At 29.8% G+C, this 23,228-nt stretch overlaps 2 protein-coding genes across 9 annotated transcripts in view; one reads left to right on the plus strand and one right to left on the minus strand.

Moving 5' to 3' along the window:
• sgo1 (shugoshin 1) overlaps positions 1–6,325 on the plus strand; it is a 44,453-nt gene extending 38,128 nt beyond the window's left edge. For 2 of the 4 annotated variants that reach the window (XR_009806406.1, XM_061897177.1), the window contains one exon: positions 6,001–6,325. The gene's annotated coding sequence lies outside the window, so the exon portion shown is untranslated. Of the gene's footprint in view, positions 1–5,522; positions 5,542–6,000 lie in introns of those variants that run through there. The other 2 variants (XM_061897174.1, XM_061897175.1) reach the window with 2 other exon arrangements.
• kat2b (K(lysine) acetyltransferase 2B) overlaps positions 1–23,228 on the minus strand; it is a 43,390-nt gene that overhangs the window by 4,911 nt on the left and 15,251 nt on the right. Inside the window, exons 10-17 of one of the 5 annotated variants that reach the window (XM_061897173.1) lie at positions 21,035–21,246; positions 20,835–20,961; positions 20,665–20,775; positions 8,717–8,860; positions 8,544–8,652; positions 8,435–8,465; positions 6,104–6,167; positions 5,947–6,031 (exon numbers count right to left, since the gene is read on the minus strand). In XM_061897173.1, coding sequence (XP_061753157.1) covers positions 5,947–6,031; positions 6,104–6,167; positions 8,435–8,465; positions 8,544–8,652; positions 8,717–8,860; positions 20,665–20,775; positions 20,835–20,961; positions 21,035–21,246 — 883 coding nt within the window. Of the gene's footprint in view, positions 1–5,946; positions 6,032–6,103; positions 6,168–8,434; positions 8,653–8,716; positions 8,861–20,664; positions 20,776–20,834; positions 20,962–21,034; positions 21,247–23,228 lie in introns of all 5 variants that reach the window. The other 4 variants (XM_061897172.1, XM_061897171.1, XM_061897170.1 and 1 more) reach the window with 4 other exon arrangements.

A 23,228-nucleotide genomic window follows, 5' to 3' on the forward strand; every position in this document is an offset into this window, starting at 1 on the left:
TTTATATATGCGCATATATATATATATATGTATATGTATACACATATTTATATATGCGCATATATATACATATAAAAATACACGAATATATGTATACACAGATATGTGTATATATGTTTACATACATATATACGCATATTTACATATGTATACATATATAAATATGTATATATATATGCATACATATATGTATATGCATATATGTATGTATATATATGTACGCATATATATATATACCAATACATGTATACATATATATATTCATATATATTTATACGTGTATATATATACCTATATATACATATATACATATGTATACATACACATACATATATGCATATATGTATGTATATATATGTATAGGTATATATACGTATACATATATATGAATATATATATGTATAGGTATATATATGCGTACATATATACATACATATATATATATATATACATATATATACACATATATTTGTATACATGTGTATATATATATATATATATATACATATGAATGCATTTATATATATACACACACATATACAGTATATGTGTATATACATACCCATATGCACATATACATACATATATATATACACACATATATACACGTGTATATATGTATACATATGTATATACATATAAATGTATATATACATATGTATGCATATATATATTTATACGTATATATACCTACATATATATATATATGTATACATATATATACACACACATATATGTGTATACATATTTATACATATATGTCTGTGTATATATGTATGTATATATATATTTATACATATACATACATATATACGTGTATATCGATGTATACATATATATACACACGAGTATGTATATATATACATATATGTATATATATGTGTACATATACACGTATGTATATATATATATAAATATGTATACACATATGTGTGTACATATATGTACACATATATACACACATATATATGTATACATATTTATATACATATGTTTATATGTATATCTATGTATATATATTTATACATATATGTATATATATACACGTATATATGTATACATATATATGTGTGTACATATATACGTATATTTATGTTTACGTATATATATATGTATACGTATATATATACATATGAATATAAGTATATACATGCATAATTATGCATATATATATGTATATATGTATACATATATACACACATACATATATACACACATATGTATACATATATATATATGCATATATATACGTATATATACATACATATGAATATATGTACGTATATACATACATATATACACATTTATGTGTATATATGTGTGTGTGTGTATATATATATATGCATATATATACACATGTGTATATATATGCATATATACACACATTTAAATATATACATATATATATACATATGCGTATATACATGGATTTATATATATACACACATATATATATATGTGTATATATATACATACCCATATGTACATATACATAAATATATATATACGTGTATATATGTATACATATACATACATACATATATATATATATACACATATGTATGCATATATATATTGATACGTATATATACGTACACATATATATGTATACATATATATACACACATATGTGTATACATATTTATATATATACATATATGTTTATGTATGTATATATATTTACACATATATATACACACGTGTATTTATATATGTATACATACATATATATACACGAGTATATATATGTATACATATATATACACATATGTATATATATGTGTACATATACATACATATATATACATATGTATATATATATATAAATATGTATACACATATGTGTGTATATATACGTACACATATATATATATGAATACATATATATACACACATATGTTTATACATATTTATATATATACATATATGTTTATGTATATATATTTATACATATATATACACCTAGATGTATGTATACATATATTTGTACAAATGTATACATATGTATATATGTATACATATGTGTATGCATAAATATATACACATATATATATGCATATGTATATATGTATACATATATGTGTATGCATATATGCGTATATATATGTATACGTATATATACACATATAAATATACATATATACATGCATAATTACACACATATATATACACGTGTATTTATATATGTATACATACATATATATACACGTGTATATATATGTATACATATATTTTTATACATATATATACACACACGAGTATATATATGTGTACACATACATACATATACATATGTATGTATATATATATATATATATATACATACATACATATACATATGTATGTATATATATATATATATATATGTATACACATGTGTGTATATATACATACATATATATATATGTATACATATATATACACACATATATGTTTATACATATTCATATATATACATATATGTTTATGTATATATATTTATACATATATATATATACACCTAGATGTATGTATACATATATATTTGTACAAATATATACATATATATATATATGCATATGTATATATGTATACGTATATGTGTATGCATATATGCGTATATATATGTATACGTATATATACATATAAATATACATATATACATGCATAATTACACACATACTGTATATGTGTGTATATATGCATATATATACACACATATACATACACGTGTATTTATATATGTATACATACATACATATACACGTGTATATATGTATACATATATATTTATACATATATATACACACACGAGTATATAAATGTATACATATATATACACATGTATATATATGTGTGTACATATACATACATACATATGTATATATATATATATATGTATACATATATATACACACATGTTTATACATATTTATATATATACATATATGTTTATGTATATATATTTATACATATATACCCCTGGATGTATATATATATATATTTGTACAAATGTATACATATATATGCATATGTATATATGTGTACATATGTGTATGCATATATGCGTATATATATGTATACGTATATATACATATAAATATACATATATACATGCATAATTACACACATATATATATGTGTGTATATAAGCATATATATACACACATATATATATATATGCATATATACGCATATACATACATATGAATATATGTACATATATATACATATGCGTATATATATACATATATACACATATATGTGTGTGTGTGTATATATATACACATGTGTATATATACATGCATATATATACATACATTTAAATATATATACATATGTACATATATATACACATATACGTATATACATACATATATATACACATATGTGTATATATGCGTGTGTGTGTGTGTATATATATATATACATATGCGTATATACATGCATTTATATATATATACACACACACATATATATATATGTGTATATATGTATACATATACATATATACATATGTATATATACATATACATATGTATGCATATATATTGATACGTGTATATATACGTACACATATATATGTATACATATATACACACGTGTATACATATTTATATACATATATGTTTATGTATATATGTATACACATATATACACGTGTATTTATATATGTATACATATATATATACACACGAGTATATATATGTGTACATATATATACATATGTATATATATATAAATATGTATACACATGTGTGTATATATACATACACATGTATACATATATATACACACATATATATGTTTATACATATTTATATATATATACATATATGTTTATGTATATATCTATGTATATATATTTATACATATATGTATATATATACACCTAGATGTATACATATATATTTATACAAATATATACACAAATATATATGCATATGTATATATATGTATGCATATATGTGTATGCATATTAGTATATATATGTATACGTATATATACATATAAATATGCGTATATACATGCTTAATTACATATATATGTATGTATATGCATATATACACACATATATATACATATATATGCATATAAATATATATACATATAAGTATATACACACATATGTGTATATATATACACATATATATATACACATATGTACATATATATAGGAGTATATATATATATATATGTGAAGGAGGAGCAGCGGCTTTACTTTGAGTTCCTCCCGCATGGCAGACTTTCTCACCCTATCTCTAAGGGAGAGCCCCGCCACACGGCGGAGGAAACTCATTTCGGCCGCTTGTACCCGTGATCTTATCCTTTCGGTCATGACCCAAAGCTCATGACCATCGAGAGGAGCCAGATGAGGTTGTTCGGGCATCTGGTCAGGATGCCACCCGAACGCCTCCCTAGGGAGGTGTTTAGGGCACGTCCAACCGGTAGGAGGCCATGGGGAAGACCCAGGACACGTTGGGAAGACTATGTCTCCCGGCTGGCCTGGGAACGCCTCGGGATCCCCCGGGAAGAGCTAGACGAAGTGGCTGGGGAGAGGGAAGTCTGGGTTTCCCTGCTTAGGCTGTTGCCCCCGCGACCCGACCTCGGATAAGCGGAAGATGATGGATGGATATATATATGTATACATATATATATATATGTATACATACATATATATATATACATATGTATATATATACATATATATATTTATATGTATATATACGTACACATATATATATATATATACGCACATATGTGCATACATATTTATATATATATATGTATGTATATATATATTTATACATATACACACATATATATATGTATACATACATATATATTTATGTACGTGTATATATGTGTATACATATATACGTGTATATATGTATATATACATATGTATATAGATATGTATGTATATATATTTCTACATATATGTATATATATACATGTACATGTATACATATATATTTATACAAATATATACATGTATACATATATACACATATATATGCATATGTATATATATGCATACATATGTGTGTATACATATATATATGTTTACGTATACATACATACAAATATACGTAAATACATGCATATTTATACATATATACGTGTATATATATGCATATATATACACATATATATACACACACATATATATATATATACATACATATATATTTATGCATATATATATATACATATACACACATATATACACACACATATCTATATACATATATATATGTTTATATATACATACATATAGACATATACATATATATATACACACACACATATATACGTATATATACATAAATATATGCATATATATACATATGCATTTATACATCCATATATATATATACATATATATATACACATGCACACATAACTGTGCGTATATATGTGCATATATATACTTATATATATACATATATATATCCATATATAACTGTGCATATATATGTGTGTATGTATATATATATATATATATATATAGGTGTAGTTACATGTTGTTTTGCTCTCAGACTCATTAGATTGGCCAGAATGTGCAGGGAGGTGTGAGTCTGTGACATCACATTGCAACGTTTGGCTGTCTGGATTCTAAACTCCCAAAGAAGCCATTAACAAGCGTATGTAAGTCCATCATTAGCGAGTATATTTAAGGCTGCGAGCATTTGTAAGATTGTGATTAGCGAATCTATGTAATACTATCACTAGCGAGTATATTTAAGGCTGCGAGTTTGTGAGATTGCAATTAGCGAATGTATGTAAGTCTATTATTAGCAAGTCCATCATAAGTCTATTATTAGCAAGTCCATCATTAGTGAGTATATTTAAGGCTGCGAGCGTTTGTAAGATTTCGATTAGCGAATGTATGTAAGTCTGTCATTAGCGAGCATAAGTAAGTGTGTGATGAGTGAGTGTATGTAAGTATGTGTGAAGTATTACCCATGGGGAAGCGGATGACTTGATAATAACCTGGTGCCTCTGTTTTCTTCACAGGTTCCATGAAGGGCCAAGCATTCTGGTGACCCTGAGATGGAAGAAAAGTCATCATGATGATGATGATGAGTGTTGGTGTCACTGAACACTTGTCTGGTCTTACCTTCACATGCTGCAACATGTTCTTCAGTGTGATGTACAGCTGCTCTGGATCCTTCACCTCCTTCCTGCACAACACACCACACCTCATTCACCTTCACAGTACTACTACTACACCATCAGCATCCTCTCTCTGCATATACTGTATCAAGTCAATATCAATGCAGATGTTCCTCTTTTATTGCTGTTAAACACTTCCAGACCCAATAAAAGGAATTTTAATTAAAAAACAAATGTGTTATCTAGTTTTTAAACAATAAAAAAATTCAACTTGACATCATATATATATGATACATGTATATATATACATATATATATATACGTGTGTGTATGTATATATTTACATATACATATATGCATATACATATATATATACTCGTGTATATATATATATATATACACGAGTATATATATATGTATATGTATATATATATATATATACAAATGTGTATATATATATACACATGTATATATATATATATATTTGTATATATATACACATGTATATATGTATATGTATATATATTTGTATATATGTGCATTCATATATATATGTATATATGAATACACATGTATGTATATATGCACACACACACACACATATATATATATGTATATATAAATACACATGTACATATACACACATATCTATATATACACACACACGTATGTATATATAATTACACATATATATGTAAACATAAATACACATGTATATATAAACACATATATATGTATGTAAATACATATATATATTTATATGTATGCGTGTATACACAAATATGTATATACATATATATATATATAAATACACACGTTTATACATACATATATGGGAATATATATATACAAACATATGTACTTACATCTATATATGTATATAAATATACATATATAGGTGTGTATAAACACACACACATATATGTATGTATGTATACATATATATATATGTGTGTATATGTATATATACATATATATGTGTATATGTACATAAATATGTATGTATATATATATTTATACAGGTATGTATATATAAATGTATATATACACATATATATGTATGTATATACACATATATGTATGTATATTTACATACATGTGTATATATACACATATATGCATACATATATGTTTGTATATATACATATATATACAAACATATATATATATTTATATATATGTATATATACAGTACATTGTGTATATGTATAAACATGTGGTTATATATACAAATGTATTTACATGTGTATATATGTATATAGATACACACACATACATATGTGTTTGTATATAAACATTAGGGGTGTAATGGTACGTGTATTTGTATTGAACCGTTTTGGTACGGGGGTTTCGGTTCGGTACGAGGGTGTATCGAACGAGTTTGTTATCTAAAGTCTTAACAAGCTGCTCTGCTTTCTGCCTCTGTCTGAGCAGTGAGCACCCAGCCTTGTCCCGCCCACACAACCATCTGATTGGTTACATACAAAGCCAATCAGCAGTGCGTATTCAGAACGCATGTTGTAAATGCTTCATTGTCGAGCAGACATGTGTTTAGCAGCGGACATCGTACACTCCCCAAATTATAAAAAAACACTTTTCAGTCACAACTATAACAATATATCACTATGAGTCCGTTGACAATTAATTAATTAACTTTTAGCGTTACGTTAGCTCATTTTGCTGTGTGTTAGGGGCAGCAAAGCCCTGTCTGTCTGTTATTTCACATGAACTAACATGAACTCCATAGATTTCAGGGATGAATAGTCTCTCCTATTGCAATTGTACTATTTTTTCAGCTATAGTTACATTAATCATACGTAATGTAGCAGCCTAGTTTTGAATGGCAGCGTCCCTGCTATCACATGTTGACAAAAATATAACATTTACATAATAAAAGTCAACTACAGGCTTCAAAATGCTGTAATAAATCAAGCATGATGAGTTGACTTGAAACAGTTTAATGTTGCACTTTTTATATGTGGAAGAAGAGTTTTGTCATTTTATTTAATCAAAGCAACAACTTGAGGCAGTTTAATGTGGATTAACGTGGGCAGAATTATTATAGTGTTCCCAATGTTAAAAGGATAAAGCCATTGTTTACAAATTTGGTAAATAAATAACCAAAAAATTTATATTTTGTTGTTTTCTTACTGTACCGAAAATGAACCGAACCGTGACCTCTAAACCGAGGTACGTACCGAACCCAAATTTTTGTGTACCGTTACACCCCTAATAAACACACACATATATATATATATATATATATATATATATATATATATATATATATATATATACATACAATGAATGTATAAAAACACAAGATCTCACTCACCCTTTAATCAGAGGCTTCCATCCAGTTTCACCTGATGATGAAAGCAGTTTTAAAAATAAAAGCAAAGAAAAAAGAGGTGACTCAAAAAACAGGAGACACATACGAATACCAGGAATGTTCTCGATGGGAATCTGCCGCACTCCCTCCTTGAAGCAGGAGAGTCCAGGATAGACTTTCCTGATCTGGGACTGTTTCCTCTCGATGAGTTTCTTGATGATCTGGAGGCGCACAAAGGAGAAGGTGAGGCGGGCAGGAGAAGATCTTCCTCACATGCACACTCGCCTCCTTCTGCTTCTTGATGATGACGGAGAACTCGGTGTAGGGAATGCTGGCATTGAGCTCGCATCCCATCAGCGTGGCGCCCTCGTAGTCTTTGATGTAGCCCACGTACTTGGCCTTGGGGACTTTGATGTCCTTGGAGAAACCCTGAAACAAAGTCACGTGTTAGATCAGGGGTGTCCAAACTTTTTCCACTGAGGGCCGCACACTGAAAAATCAGAGCAAGCGGGGACCATTTTCATAATTTTCTTTTTAAAAACATTACAATGTATGTATAAAAAATATACATTTAGGCCTCCACTCAGTTATGATCCCGGGGACCTCTAAGGGCTTTGGTCAAAAAAAAAAAAAAATGTTGTCATTATTCAGTATTATAATTTTTATTATGCAAGTTTTAAATCTCGAGATCAACATTAGAAAAAAAAAATGGAAAAAACACAAAATATGCAATATTTTCACCCAATAACTTTTTTAGGTGGAATATTAGAGATTATGTAATAATTGGAGCCTTAATTTTGGGTTTTGATTCATTATTATTTTTTGCGCAATGACACTTAAAAACAAATCACACTAAAAAAGTGTTAAAAAATGAATTACGCATTCTTTTCACTGTTTACTTTTAGCACAATAATCTCGAGATCAACTTCAGATATATCCGTCAATTTTAAGTTTTATTGTTGTTTTGTTTGTTTTAGGCCCTTTTTTTTTTAAAAAACAGCTCAGTTTTTATATGTCAAACACAAAATATGCAACATTTTCCCCCAAAAAATATCTCAAAATGGAATATTTAATGTGACGTAATTGAAGCCTTGAATATGTCAATAATTCATAATGATGTTGATTTTGATTCATTATTATTTTTTGAGCAATGACACTTAAAAACAAATCACACTAAAAAAGTGTTAAAAAATAATTTATGCATTCTTTTTACTGTTTACTTTTAGCACAATAATCTCGAGATCAAATTCAGATATATCCGTCAATTTTAAATTTTATTGTTGTTTGTTTTGTTTGTTTTAGGTCCTTCTTTTAAAAAAAAACAGCTCAGTTTTTTATATGGCAAAACACAAAATATGCAACATTTTTCCCCAAAAAATATCTCAAAGTGGAATATTTAATGTGACGTAATCGAAGCCTTGAATAGGTCAATAATTCATAATCACGTTGATTTTGATTCATTATTATTTTTTGAGCAATGACACTTAAGAAGAAATCACACTAAAAAAGTGTTAAAAAATAAATTATGCATTTTTTTTACTGTTTACTTTTAGTACAATAATCTCGAAATCAACTTCAGATATATCCGTCAATTTTAAATTTTATTGTTGTTTATGTTTTGTTTGTTTGTTTTAGACCCTTCTTTAAAAAAAACAGCTCAGTTTTTTATACGACAAAACAAAATATGCAACATTTTCCCCCAAAAAATATCTCAAAGTGGAATATTTAATGTGACGTAATCGAAGCCTTGAATAGGTCAATAATTCATAATCACGTTGATTTTGATTCATTATTATTTTTTGATCATCCATCCATCTACTACCGCTTATTCCCTTTCGGGGTCGCGGGGGGCGCTGGCGCCTATCTCAGCTACAATCGGGCGGAAGGCGGGGTACACCCTGGACAAGTCGCCACCTCATCGCAGTGCCAACACAGATAGACAGACAACATTCACACACTAGGGCCAATTTAGTGTTGCCAATCAACTTATCCCCAGGTGCATGTCTTTGGAAGTGGGAGGAAGCCGGAGTACCCGGAGGGAACCCACGCATTCACGGGGAGAACATGCAAACTCCACACAGAAAGATCCCGAGCCTGGATTTGAACCCAGGACTGCAGGACCTTCGTATTGTGAGGCAGACGCACTAACCCCTCTGCCACCGTGAAGCCCTTGTTGAAGTATTATTCAATAAATATATTCATAAAGGATTTTTGAATTGTTGCTATTTTTAGAATATTTTTAATAAATCTCATGTACCCCTTGGCATACCTTCAAGTTGAAGGGGTTTGGGGGCGCGTGTACAATATATCCAAGAGTCACGGATGCACGGCATTATGGGTAATCCCTATGCTGTGTTTATAATGTGCCACAGAGCCAATACTCTCCAGAAATGTGTTTGTTATTCTTATTTGGTGTGGGTTCACAGCGTGTGGCGCATATTAGTAAGAGTGTTAAAATTATTGTGATCTGTACGACTGTGGAACAAGACCCCTGGTTTACACTCAGTAATGGCAAAAAAAAAAAGACTCCTCCGCCTTTTTGAAACTAACGGCCGGAGGAAAAGGTTATTCGTGACATCATGAATTTGACCCGGCGGTAAAAGTAAGCATGCGCTTGTTAATTTGGTGAGTGAGTTTTGCCCGGCAGTAATTCAAAGCAGGCGCATATTACATGTCCGGTGGCTATTCAAGGAAATACGGTATACCTGCATTGTAGAGATGCGCGGTTTGCGGTCTCATCCGCGGATAAACCACGGGTCGGGTGGCTGACATGACGAAAAAATAGATTTTAATTAGATTCGGGCGGGTGGCGGTTGAACCATCCGGAAATATTGTATATACATGGTTCTGGGATCGGTATCCTTTACCATTCAAAGAGCCATTTAAGAACCGTGTCATAAAGCGAAGAAGACAATAGGAGACGCCATTATTCTCTTGAATGACTGCCGGCAGTCACCCAGATATTAAGTATTAGGGCGTGCTATGAAGCCATTGGCCCTGCCGCCCTCCACATCATACACGATCCGCCTGTCAGCCCAGCAACATGTTGTGTGCGGCCTCCGCAACAACACGCACACGACTGTAGTTTTTTGATCAACGACACTTAAAAACAAATCACACTGAAAAAGTGTTAAAAAATAAATTATGCATTTTTTTTTACTGTTTACTTTTAGCACAATAATCTCGAGATCAACTTCAGATATATCCGTCAATTTTAAGTTTTATTGTTGTTTAGGTTTTGTTTGTTTGTTTTAGGCAAAAAAAAACAAAAAAACTGCTCAGTTTTTAATATGACAAAACACAAAATATGCAACATTTTCCCCAAAAAATATCTCAAAGTGGAATATTTAATGTGACGTAATCGAAGCCTTGAATAGGTCAATAATTTATAATGACGTTGATTTTGATTCATTATTATTTTTTGAGCAATGACACTTAAAAACAAATCACACTAAAAAAGTGTTAAAAATAAATCATAAATTTTTTTTTTACTGTTTACTTTTAGCACAATAATCTCGAGATCAAATTCAGATATATCCGTCAATTTTAAATTTTATTGTTGTTTATGTTTTGTTTGTTTGTTTTAGGTCCTTCTTTAAAAAAACAGCTCAGTTTTTTATATGGCAAACACAAAATATGCAACATTTTCCCCCAAAAAATATTTCAAAGTGGAATAATTAATGTTTCGTAATCGAAGCCTTGAATATGTCAATAATTCATAATGACGTTGATTTTGATTCATTATTATTTTTTGAGCAATGACACTTAAAAACAAATCACACTAAAAAAGTGTTAAAAAATTAATTATGCATTTTTTTTTACTGTTTACTTTTAGCACAATAATCTCGAGATCGACTTCAGATATATCCGTCAATTTTAAGTTTTATTGTTGTTTAGGTTTTGTTTGTTTGTTTTAGGCAAAAAAAAAAAAAAAACTGCTCAGTTTTTTATATGGCAAAACACAAAATATGCAACATTTTCCCCCAAAAAATATCTCAAAGAGGAATATTTAATGTGACGTAATCGAAGCCTTGAATATGTCAATAATTCATAATGACGTTGATTTTGATTCATTATTATTTTTTGAGCAATGACACTTAAAAACAAATCACACTAAAAAAGTGTTAAAAATAAATCATAAATTTTTTTTTTACTGTTTACTTTTAGCACAATAATCTCGAGATCAAATTCAGATATATCCGTCAATTTTAAATTTCATTGTTGTTTATATTTTGTTTGTTTGTTTTAGACCCTTCTTTAAAAAAAACAGCTCAGTTTTTTATATGACAAAACAAAATATGCAACATTTTCCCCAAAAAATATCTCAAAGTGGAGTATTTGTGACGTATTCGAAGCCTTGAATAGGTCAATAATTCATAATGACGTTGATTTTGATTCATTATTATTTTTTGAGCAATGACACTTAAAAACAAATCACACTGAAAAAGTGTTAAAAAATCAATTATGAATTTTTTTTACTGTTTACTTTTAGCACAATAATCTCGAGATCGACTTCAGATACATCCGTCAATTTTAAGTTTTATTGTTGTTTATGTTTTGTTTGTTTGTTTGTTTGTTTTAGGCCCTTCTTTAAAAAAAACAGCTCAGTTTTTTATATGGCAAAACACGAAATATGCAACATTTTCCCCCCAAAAATATCTCAAAAGTGGAATATTTGTGACGTAATCGAAGCCTTGAATAGGTCAATAATTCATAATGACGTTGATTTTGATTCATTATTATTTTTTGAGCAATGACACTTAAAAACAAATCACACTGAAAATGTGTTAAAAAATAAATTATGCATTTTTTTTACTGTTTACTTTTAGCACAATAATCTCGAGATCGACTTCAGATACATCCGTCAATTTTAAGTTTTATTGTTGTTTATGTTTTGTTTGTTTGTTTGTTTGTTTTAGGCCCTTCTTTAAAAAAAACAGCTCAGTTTTTTATATGGCAAAACACGAAATATGCAACATTTTCCCCCCAAAAATATCTCAAAAGCGGAATATTTGTGACGTATTCGAAGCCTTGAATAGGTCAATAATTCATAATGACATTGATTTTGTTTCATTATTATTTTTTGAGCAATGACACTTAAAAACAAATCACACTAAAAAAGTGTTAAAAAATAAATGCATTTTTTTTTTTACTGTTTACTTTTAGCACAATAATCTCAAGATCAACTTCAGATATATCCGTCAATTTGAAGTTTTATTGTTGTTTATGTTTTGTTTGTTTGTTTTAGACCCTTCTTTAAAACAACAGCTCAGTTTTTATATGACAAAACACGAAATATGCAACATTTTCCCCCCAAAAATATCTCAAAAGTGGAATATTTGTGACGTAATCGAAGCCTTGAATAGGTCAATAATTCATAATGACGTTGATTTTGATTCATTATTATTTTTTGAGCAATGACACTTAAGAAGAAATCACACTTAAAAAGTGTTAAAAAATAAATTATGCATTTTTTTTTACTGTTTACTTTTAGCACAATAATCTCGAAATCAACTTCAGATATATCCGTCAATTTGAAGTTTTATTGTTGTTTATGTTTTGTTTGTTTGTTTTAGACCCTTCTTTAAAAAAAACAGCTCAGTTTTTTATATGGCAAAACACAAAATATGCAACATTTTCCCCCAAAAAATATTTCAAAGTGGAATAATTAATGTTTCGTAATCGAAGCCTTGAACAGGTCAATAATTCATAATGACGTTGATTTTGATTCATTATTATTTTTTGAGCAATGACACTTAAAAACAAATCACACTGAAAATGTGTTAAAAAATAAATTATGCATTTTTTTTACTGTTTACTTTTAGCACAATAATCTCAAGATCAACTTCAGATATATCCGTCAATTTGAAGTTTTATTGTTGTTTATGTTTTGTTTGTTTGTTTTAGACCCTTCTTTAAAACAACAGCTCAGTTTTTATATGACAAAACACAAAATATGCAACATTTTCCCCCCAAAAATATCTCAAAATGGAATATTTAATGTGTCGTAATTGAAGCCTTGAATATGTCAATAATTCATAATGATGTTGATTTTGATTCATTATTATTTTTTGAGCAATGACACTTAAAAACAAATCACACTAAAAAAGTGTTAAAAAATCAATTATGCATTCTTTTTACTGTTTACTTTTAGCACAATAATCTCGAGATCAAATTCAGATATATCCGTCAATTTTAAATTTTATTGTTGTTTGTTTTGTTTGTTTTAGGTCCTTCTTTAAAAAAAAAAAAACAGCTCAGTTTTTTATATGGCAAAACACAAAATATGCAACATTTTCCCCCCAAAAATATCTCAAAGTGGAATATTTAATGTGACGTAATCGAAGCCTTGAATAGTTCAATAAATCATAATGACGTTGATTTTGATTCATTATTATTTTTTGAGCAATGACACTTAAGAAGAAATCACACTAAAAAAGTATTAAAAAATAAATTATGCATTTTTTTTACTGTTTACTTTTAGCACAATAATCAACTTCAGATATATCCGTCAATTTTAAATTTTATTGTTGTTTATGTTTTTTTTGTTTGTTTTAGGCCCTTCTTTAAAAAAAACAGCTCAGTTTTTTATATGGCAAAACACAAAATATGCAACATTTTCCCCCCAAAAATATCTCAAAGTGGAATATTTAATGTGACGTAATCGAAGCCTTGAATAGGTCAATAATTCATAATGACATTGATTTTGATTCATTATTATTTTTGAGCAATGACACTTAAAAACAAATCACACTAAAAAAGTGTTAAAAAATAAATCATACTTTTTTTTTCCCTGTTTACTTTTAGCACAATAATCTCGAAATCAAATTCAGATATATCCGTCAATTTTAAGTTTTATTGTTGTTTATGTTTGTTTTAGGCCCTTCTTTAAAAAAAAAAACAGCTCAGTTTTTTATATGGCAAAACACGAAATATGCAACATTTTCCCCCCAAAGATATCTCAAAGTGGAATATTTAATGTGACGTAATCGAAGCCTTGAATAGGTCAATAATTCATAATGACGTTGATTTTGATTCATTATTATTTTTTGAGCAATGACACTTAAAAACAAATCACACTGAAAAAGTGTTAAAAAATAAATTATGCATTTTTTTTTACTGTTTACTTTTAGCACAATAATCTCGAGATCAACTTCAGATATATCCGTCAATTTTAAGTTTTATTGTTGTTTAGGTTTTGTTTGTTTGTTTTAGGCAAAAAAAAACAAAAAAACTGCTCAGTTTTTAATATGACAAAACACAAAATATGCAACATTTTCCCCAAAAAATATCTCAAAGTGGAATATTTAATGTGACGTAATCGAAGCCTTGAATAGGTCAATAATTTATAATGACGTTGATTTTGATTCATTATTATTTTTTGAGCAATGACACTTAAAAACAAATCACACTAAAAAAGTGTTAAAAATAAATCATAAATTTTTTTTTTACTGTTTACTTTTAGCACAATAATCTCGAGATCAAATTCAGATATATCCGTCAATTTTAAATTTTATTGTTGTTTATGTTTTGTTTGTTTGTTTTAGGTCCTTCTTTAAAAAAACAGCTCAGTTTTTTATATGGCAAACACAAAATATGCAACATTTTCCCCCAAAAAATATTTCAAAGTGGAATAATTAATGTTTCGTAATCGAAGCCTTGAATATGTCAATAATTCATAATGACGTTGATTTTGATTCATTATTATTTTTTGAGCAATGACACTTAAAAACAAATCACACTAAAAAAGTGTTAAAAAATTAATTATGCATTTTTTTTTACTGTTTACTTTTAGCACAATAATCTCGAGATCGACTTCAGATATATCCGTCAATTTTAAGTTTTATTGTTGTTTAGGTTTTGTTTGTTTGTTTTAGGCAAAAAAAAAAAAAAAACTGCTCAGTTTTTTATATGGCAAAACACAAAATATGCAACATTTTCCCCCAAAAAATATCTCAAAGAGGAATATTTAATGTGACGTAATCGAAGCCTTGAATATGTCAATAATTCATAATGACGTTGATTTTGATTCATTATTATTTTTTGAGCAATGACACTTAAAAACAAATCACACTAAAAAAGTGTTAAAAATAAATCATAAATTTTTTTTTTACTGTTTACTTTTAGCACAATAATCTCGAGATCAAATTCAGATATATCCGTCAATTTTAAATTTCATTGTTGTTTATATTTTGTTTGTTTGTTTTAGACCCTTCTTTAAAAAAAACAGCTCAGTTTTTTATATGACAAAACAAAATATGCAACATTTTCCCCAAAAAATATCTCAAAGTGGAGTATTTGTGACGTATTCGAAGCCTTGAATAGGTCAATAATTCATAATGACGTTGATTTTGATTCATTATTATTTTTTGAGCAATGACACTTAAAAACAAATCACACTGAAAAAGTGTTAAAAAATCAATTATGAATTTTTTTTACTGTTTACTTTTAGCACAATAATCTCGAGATCGACTTCAGATACATCCGTCAATTTTAAGTTTTATTGTTGTTTATGTTTTGTTTGTTTGTTTGTTTGTTTTAGGCCCTTCTTTAAAAAAAACAGCTCAGTTTTTTATATGGCAAAACACGAAATATGCAACATTTTCCCCCCAAAAATATCTCAAAAGTGGAATATTTGTGACGTAATCGAAGCCTTGAATAGGTCAATAATTCATAATGACGTTGATTTTGATTCATTATTATTTTTTGAGCAATGACACTTAAAAACAAATCACACTGAAAATGTGTTAAAAAATAAATTATGCATTTTTTTTACTGTTTACTTTTAGCACAATAATCTCGAGATCGACTTCAGATACATCCGTCAATTTTAAGTTTTATTGTTGTTTATGTTTTGTTTGTTTGTTTGTTTGTTTTAGGCCCTTCTTTAAAAAAAACAGCTCAGTTTTTTATATGGCAAAACACGAAATATGCAACATTTTCCCCCCAAAAATATCTCAAAAGCGGAATATTTGTGACGTATTCGAAGCCTTGAATAGGTCAATAATTCATAATGACATTGATTTTGTTTCATTATTATTTTTTGAGCAATGACACTTAAAAACAAATCACACTAAAAAAGTGTTAAAAAATAAATGCATTTTTTTTTTTACTGTTTACTTTTAGCACAATAATCTCAAGATCAACTTCAGATATATCCGTCAATTTGAAGTTTTATTGTTGTTTATGTTTTGTTTGTTTGTTTTAGACCCTTCTTTAAAACAACAGCTCAGTTTTTATATGACAAAACACGAAATATGCAACATTTTCCCCCCAAAAATATCTCAAAAGTGGAATATTTGTGACGTAATCGAAGCCTTGAATAGGTCAATAATTCATAATGACGTTGATTTTGATTCATTATTATTTTTTGAGCAATGACACTTAAGAAGAAATCACACTTAAAAAGTGTTAAAAAATAAATTATGCATTTTTTTTTACTGTTTACTTTTAGCACAATAATCTCGAAATCAACTTCAGATATATCCGTCAATTTGAAGTTTTATTGTTGTTTATGTTTTGTTTGTTTGTTTTAGACCCTTCTTTAAAAAAAACAGCTCAGTTTTTTATATGGCAAAACACAAAATATGCAACATTTTCCCCCAAAAAATATTTCAAAGTGGAATAATTAATGTTTCGTAATCGAAGCCTTGAACAGGTCAATAATTCATAATGACGTTGATTTTGATTCATTATTATTTTTTGAGCAATGACACTTAAAAACAAATCACACTGAAAATGTGTTAAAAAATAAATTATGCATTTTTTTTACTGTTTACTTTTAGCACAATAATCTCAAGATCAACTTCAGATATATCCGTCAATTTGAAGTTTTATTGTTGTTTATGTTTTGTTTGTTTGTTTTAGACCCTTCTTTAAAACAACAGCTCAGTTTTTATATGACAAAACACAAAATATGCAACATTTTCCCCCCAAAAATATCTCAAAATGGAATATTTAATGTGTCGTAATTGAAGCCTTGAATATGTCAATAATTCATAATGATGTTGATTTTGATTCATTATTATTTTTTGAGCAATGACACTTAAAAACAAATCACACTAAAAAAGTGTTAAAAAATCAATTATGCATTCTTTTTACTGTTTACTTTTAGCACAATAATCTCGAGATCAAATTCAGATATATCCGTCAATTTTAAATTTTATTGTTGTTTGTTTTGTTTGTTTTAGGTCCTTCTTTAAAAAAAAAAAAACAGCTCAGTTTTTTATATGGCAAAACACAAAATATGCAACATTTTCCCCCCAAAAATATCTCAAAGTGGAATATTTAATGTGACGTAATCGAAGCCTTGAATAGTTCAATAAATCATAATGACGTTGATTTTGATTCATTATTATTTTTTGAGCAATGACACTTAAGAAGAAATCACACTAAAAAAGTATTAAAAAATAAATTATGCATTTTTTTTACTGTTTACTTTTAGCACAATAATCAACTTCAGATATATCCGTCAATTTTAAATTTTATTGTTGTTTATGTTTTTTTTGTTTGTTTTAGGCCCTTCTTTAAAAAAAACAGCTCAGTTTTTTATATGGCAAAACACAAAATATGCAACATTTTCCCCCCAAAAATATCTCAAAGTGGAATATTTAATGTGACGTAATCGAAGCCTTGAATAGGTCAATAATTCATAATGACATTGATTTTGATTCATTATTATTTTTTGAGCAATGACACTTAAAAACAAATCACACTAAAAAAGTGTTAAAAAATAAATCATACTTTTTTTTTCCCTGTTTACTTTTAGCACAATAATCTCGAAATCAAATTCAGATATATCCGTCAATTTTAAGTTTTATTGTTGTTTATGTTTGTTTTAGGCCCTTCTTTAAAAAAAAAAACAGCTCAGTTTTTTATATGGCAAAACACGAAATATGCAACATTTTCCCCCCAAAGATATCTCAAAGTGGAATATTTAATGTGACGTAATCGAAGCCTTGAATAGGTCAATAATTCATAATGACGTTGATTTTGATTCATTATTATTTTTTGAGCAATGACACTTAAAAACAAATCACACTAAAAAGTGTTAAAAAATAAATAATGCATTTTTTTTTTTACTGTTTACTTTTAGCACAATAATCTCAAGATCAACTTCAGATATATCCGTCAATTTGAAGTTTTATTGTTGTTTATGTTTTGTTTGTTTGTTTTAGGCCCTTCTTCAAAAGAACAGCTCAGTTTTTTATATGGCAAACACAAAATATGCAACATTTTCCCCCAAAAAATATTTCAAAGTGGAATAATCAATCAATCAATCAATGTTTACTTATATAATTAATGTTTCGTAATCGAAGCTGTGAATAGGTCAATAATTCATAATGATGTTGATTTTGATTCATTATTATTTTTTGAGCAATGACACTTAAAAACAAATCACACTAAAAAAGTGTTAAAAAAATAAATCATACTTTATTTTTCGTGTTTACTTTTAGCACAATAATCTCGAGATCAAATTCAGATAAATCCGTCAATTTTAAGTTTTATTGTTGTTTATGTTTTGTTTGTTTGTTTTAGGCCCTTCTTTAAAAAAAACAGCTCAGTTTTTTATGACAAAACACAAAATATGCAACATTTTCCCCCAAAAAACATCTCAAAGTGGAATAATTAATGTTTCGTAATCGAAGCCTTGAATATGTAAATAATTCACAATGACGTTGATTTTGATTCATTATTATTTTTTGAGCGATGACACTTAAAAACAAATCACACTAAAAAACTGTTAAAAAATAAATCATACTTTTTTTTTACTGTTTACTTTTAGCACAATAATCTCAAGATCGACTTAAGATACATCCGTCAATTTTAAGTTTTATTGTTGATTAGGTTTTGTTTGTTTGTTTTAGTCCCTTCTTTAAAAAAAACAGCTCAGTTTTTTATATGGCAAAACACAAAATATGCAACATTTTCCCCCCAAAAAAGCGGAATATTTAATGTGTCGTAATCGAAGCCTTGAATAGGTCAATAATTCATAATGACGTTGATTTTGATTCATTATTATTTTTTAAGAAAGAAACAGCCTGCGTGGCAGCTTTGTGTTATTAAGAGTAAAAGCACTGCAACAATTTCTTGTTACATCTCACTTGTTTGCTCTTTGATACCACTTTTTATGTTTTACATTTTTTTCAAGTGTATTCTTAAAATGTGCCGTGAGGCCGTTAAAAAATGACCCGCGGGCCGCACTTTGGACTCTCAAGTGAGAAGCTCCGCACCTGCTTCTTGAAGTATCCGATGGCGTACTCGTCGGCGTAGGTGAGGAAGTTGAGGATGTGGTGCTGGATGTGGTACTCCTTCAGGTGGTTCATCAGGTGGGTGCCGTAGCCCTGCAGCCACACAGTGCAGCCAATCAGGCGCCGCCTTGACTGGCGCCGGGACGACCTACCTTGACCTGCTCGTTGGACGTGACGGCGCAGAAGACGATCTCCGTGAAGCCCTGCGAGGGAAACATGCGGAAGCAAATCCCTCCGATCACGCGGCCGTCCTTGATCAGCGACAGCGTCTTGTGCTTCCTGTCCGAACAAAGGGCGGGGGTGAAGCGTTGGCGTGCATGCGAGGGTGAGGGTGAGGGTGAGGGCCACTGACGGGTCGAAGACGAGCCTGGTGATGTACTCCTTGGGCATGCGGGGGAGCTGGTGGGAGAAGACGTTCTGGAGGCCCACCAGCCACATGAGGACCCGCTTGTTGGGCTTCTGGCTCAGAGAGTTGCCGATGACGTGGAACTCGATCACGCCGCGACGCTCCTCCAGGCGGGCCGCCTCGTCCCGGGCCGAGTGGGCCGAGAGGAGGCTGTTCTGCTGCAGGAGGGACAAACCACACCACCGGAAATTGTCGTCATTGGACAAGTTTTTAGCCCGTTTTTAGCATTCCCAACTGCGGTTACAATTCTGTGTGGACGAGGATGAGGTTGGGTGGGATTTACCCTGGATGACCTTAGTGTTGAAGGCATACACCGTATTTTTCGGATTATAAGTCGCTCCGGAGCGTACTTGCCAACCTTCCCAGATATTCCGGGAGACTCCCGAAATTCAGCAGCTCTCGCGAAAACCTCCCGGGACAAATTTTCTCCCAAAATTCCGGCAGAGCTGGAGGCCACGCCCCCTCCAGCTTACTGAGTGACGTGTCTGAGAGCGTTTCTGCCCAATGACGTTATAACTGTAGAATGATCGAGGGCGAGTTCTTGGTTTCTTATGTGGGTTTTTTGTTAGGCAGTTTCATTAAGTCCTCCCAGCGCGGTAACAACTCATAACAACAGCAGTCACGTTTACGTCTACCATTCTACCAAAAGGCAGTTCGTCTGCCGTAAACAGCATGTGACACTCTTAAACAGGATAATACTGCCATCTACTGTACATGCACCACAACACCTCCAGGCTACTTCAAACCTTTACTAATCCTCCTCCATTCACATCCCATCTCCCCGAATTGTAAATAATCTAATGTATTTCTAATATTTTTATGCTATGTGAACTCACTATGTTCTCTGCTGGCTGTACATATCCTACTAAGTAAGACCAACACTGTTTCAATGTCCATTTCTCTGTTGATGCAATTGTTGATGACTGAAGTACTGATATCAACCAAGCTCCTCATCCCAACCCCCGCATTGTAAATAATGTAAATAATTCAATGTACATACTATGATGATTAACTTGTGTGATGACTGTATTATGCTGATAGTATATATTTGTACCATGAATTGATTAACGTGGACCCCGACTTAAACAAGTTGAAAAACTTATTCAGGTGTTACCATTTAGTGGTCAGTTGTACGGAATATGTACTGAACTGTGCAATCTACTAATAAAAGTTTCAATCCATCATGCATATGTGACTTTTAACATCTACTTTAGAAAGTGCAGTGCACAACTGCACACAACAGCTGTAAATATACTCCTCCCCTCTTAACCACGCCCCCACATCCCGAAATCAAAGGTCTCAAGGTTGGCAAGTATGCTCCAGAGTATACGTCGCACCGGCCCAAAATGCAGGAAAAAAACATATACCGTATTTTCCGCACTACAAGGCGCACCTAAAAACCTCAAATTTTCTCAAAAGCTGACAGTGCGCCTTATAATCCGCGAATATTTGATGTGAAGTAATGGGAACCTTGGATAGGTCAATAATTCATAATAACATTGAATTTGATTCAATATTATGTTTTGAGCAATGACAGTTTGAAAGAAAAAAAACAGCTTTGTTTTATTAGTCAACCTTGCAACTTTTTCTAAATTACATTTATCGTTTAAGCTTTTTTATTTCACTTTTGTTATGTTTTTGTTTATTTTCGTTTGTTATTTTTATTTTTTGTTATGTTTATTTTTGTTTGTTATGTTTTTGTTTATTTTTGTTCAACGGCGTGGCGCAGTTGGGAGAGTTGCCGTGCCAGCAACCCGAAGGGTCCTTGTTCAATCCCCACCTTCTACCAACCTCGTCACGTCCGTTGTGTCCTTGAGCAAGACACTTCACCCTTGCTCCTGATGGGTGGTGATTAAAGCCTTGCATGGCAGCTCCCACCATCAGTGTGTGAATGTGTGTGTGAATGGGTGAATGTGGAAATAGTGTCAAAGCGCTTTGAGTACCTTAAAGGTAGAAAAGCGCTGCACAAGTATAACCCATTTACATTTACCATTTATTTTATTGGTATTTTTAGAATGTGCCGTGGGCCTTTAAAACATTAGCTATGGGCCGCAAATGGCCTCCGGGGCACACTTTTGACACCCCTGCTATAGATAATAAAAAATAAAATCTGATAGATCTATGGGTAAAAAGCAGAGCC

The sequence above is a fragment of the Nerophis ophidion genome, linkage group LG04 (genome assembly GCF_033978795.1).
Source record: "Nerophis ophidion isolate RoL-2023_Sa linkage group LG04, RoL_Noph_v1.0, whole genome shotgun sequence".
In the NCBI taxonomy this organism is placed as follows: Eukaryota; Metazoa; Chordata; class Actinopteri; order Syngnathiformes; family Syngnathidae; genus Nerophis; species Nerophis ophidion.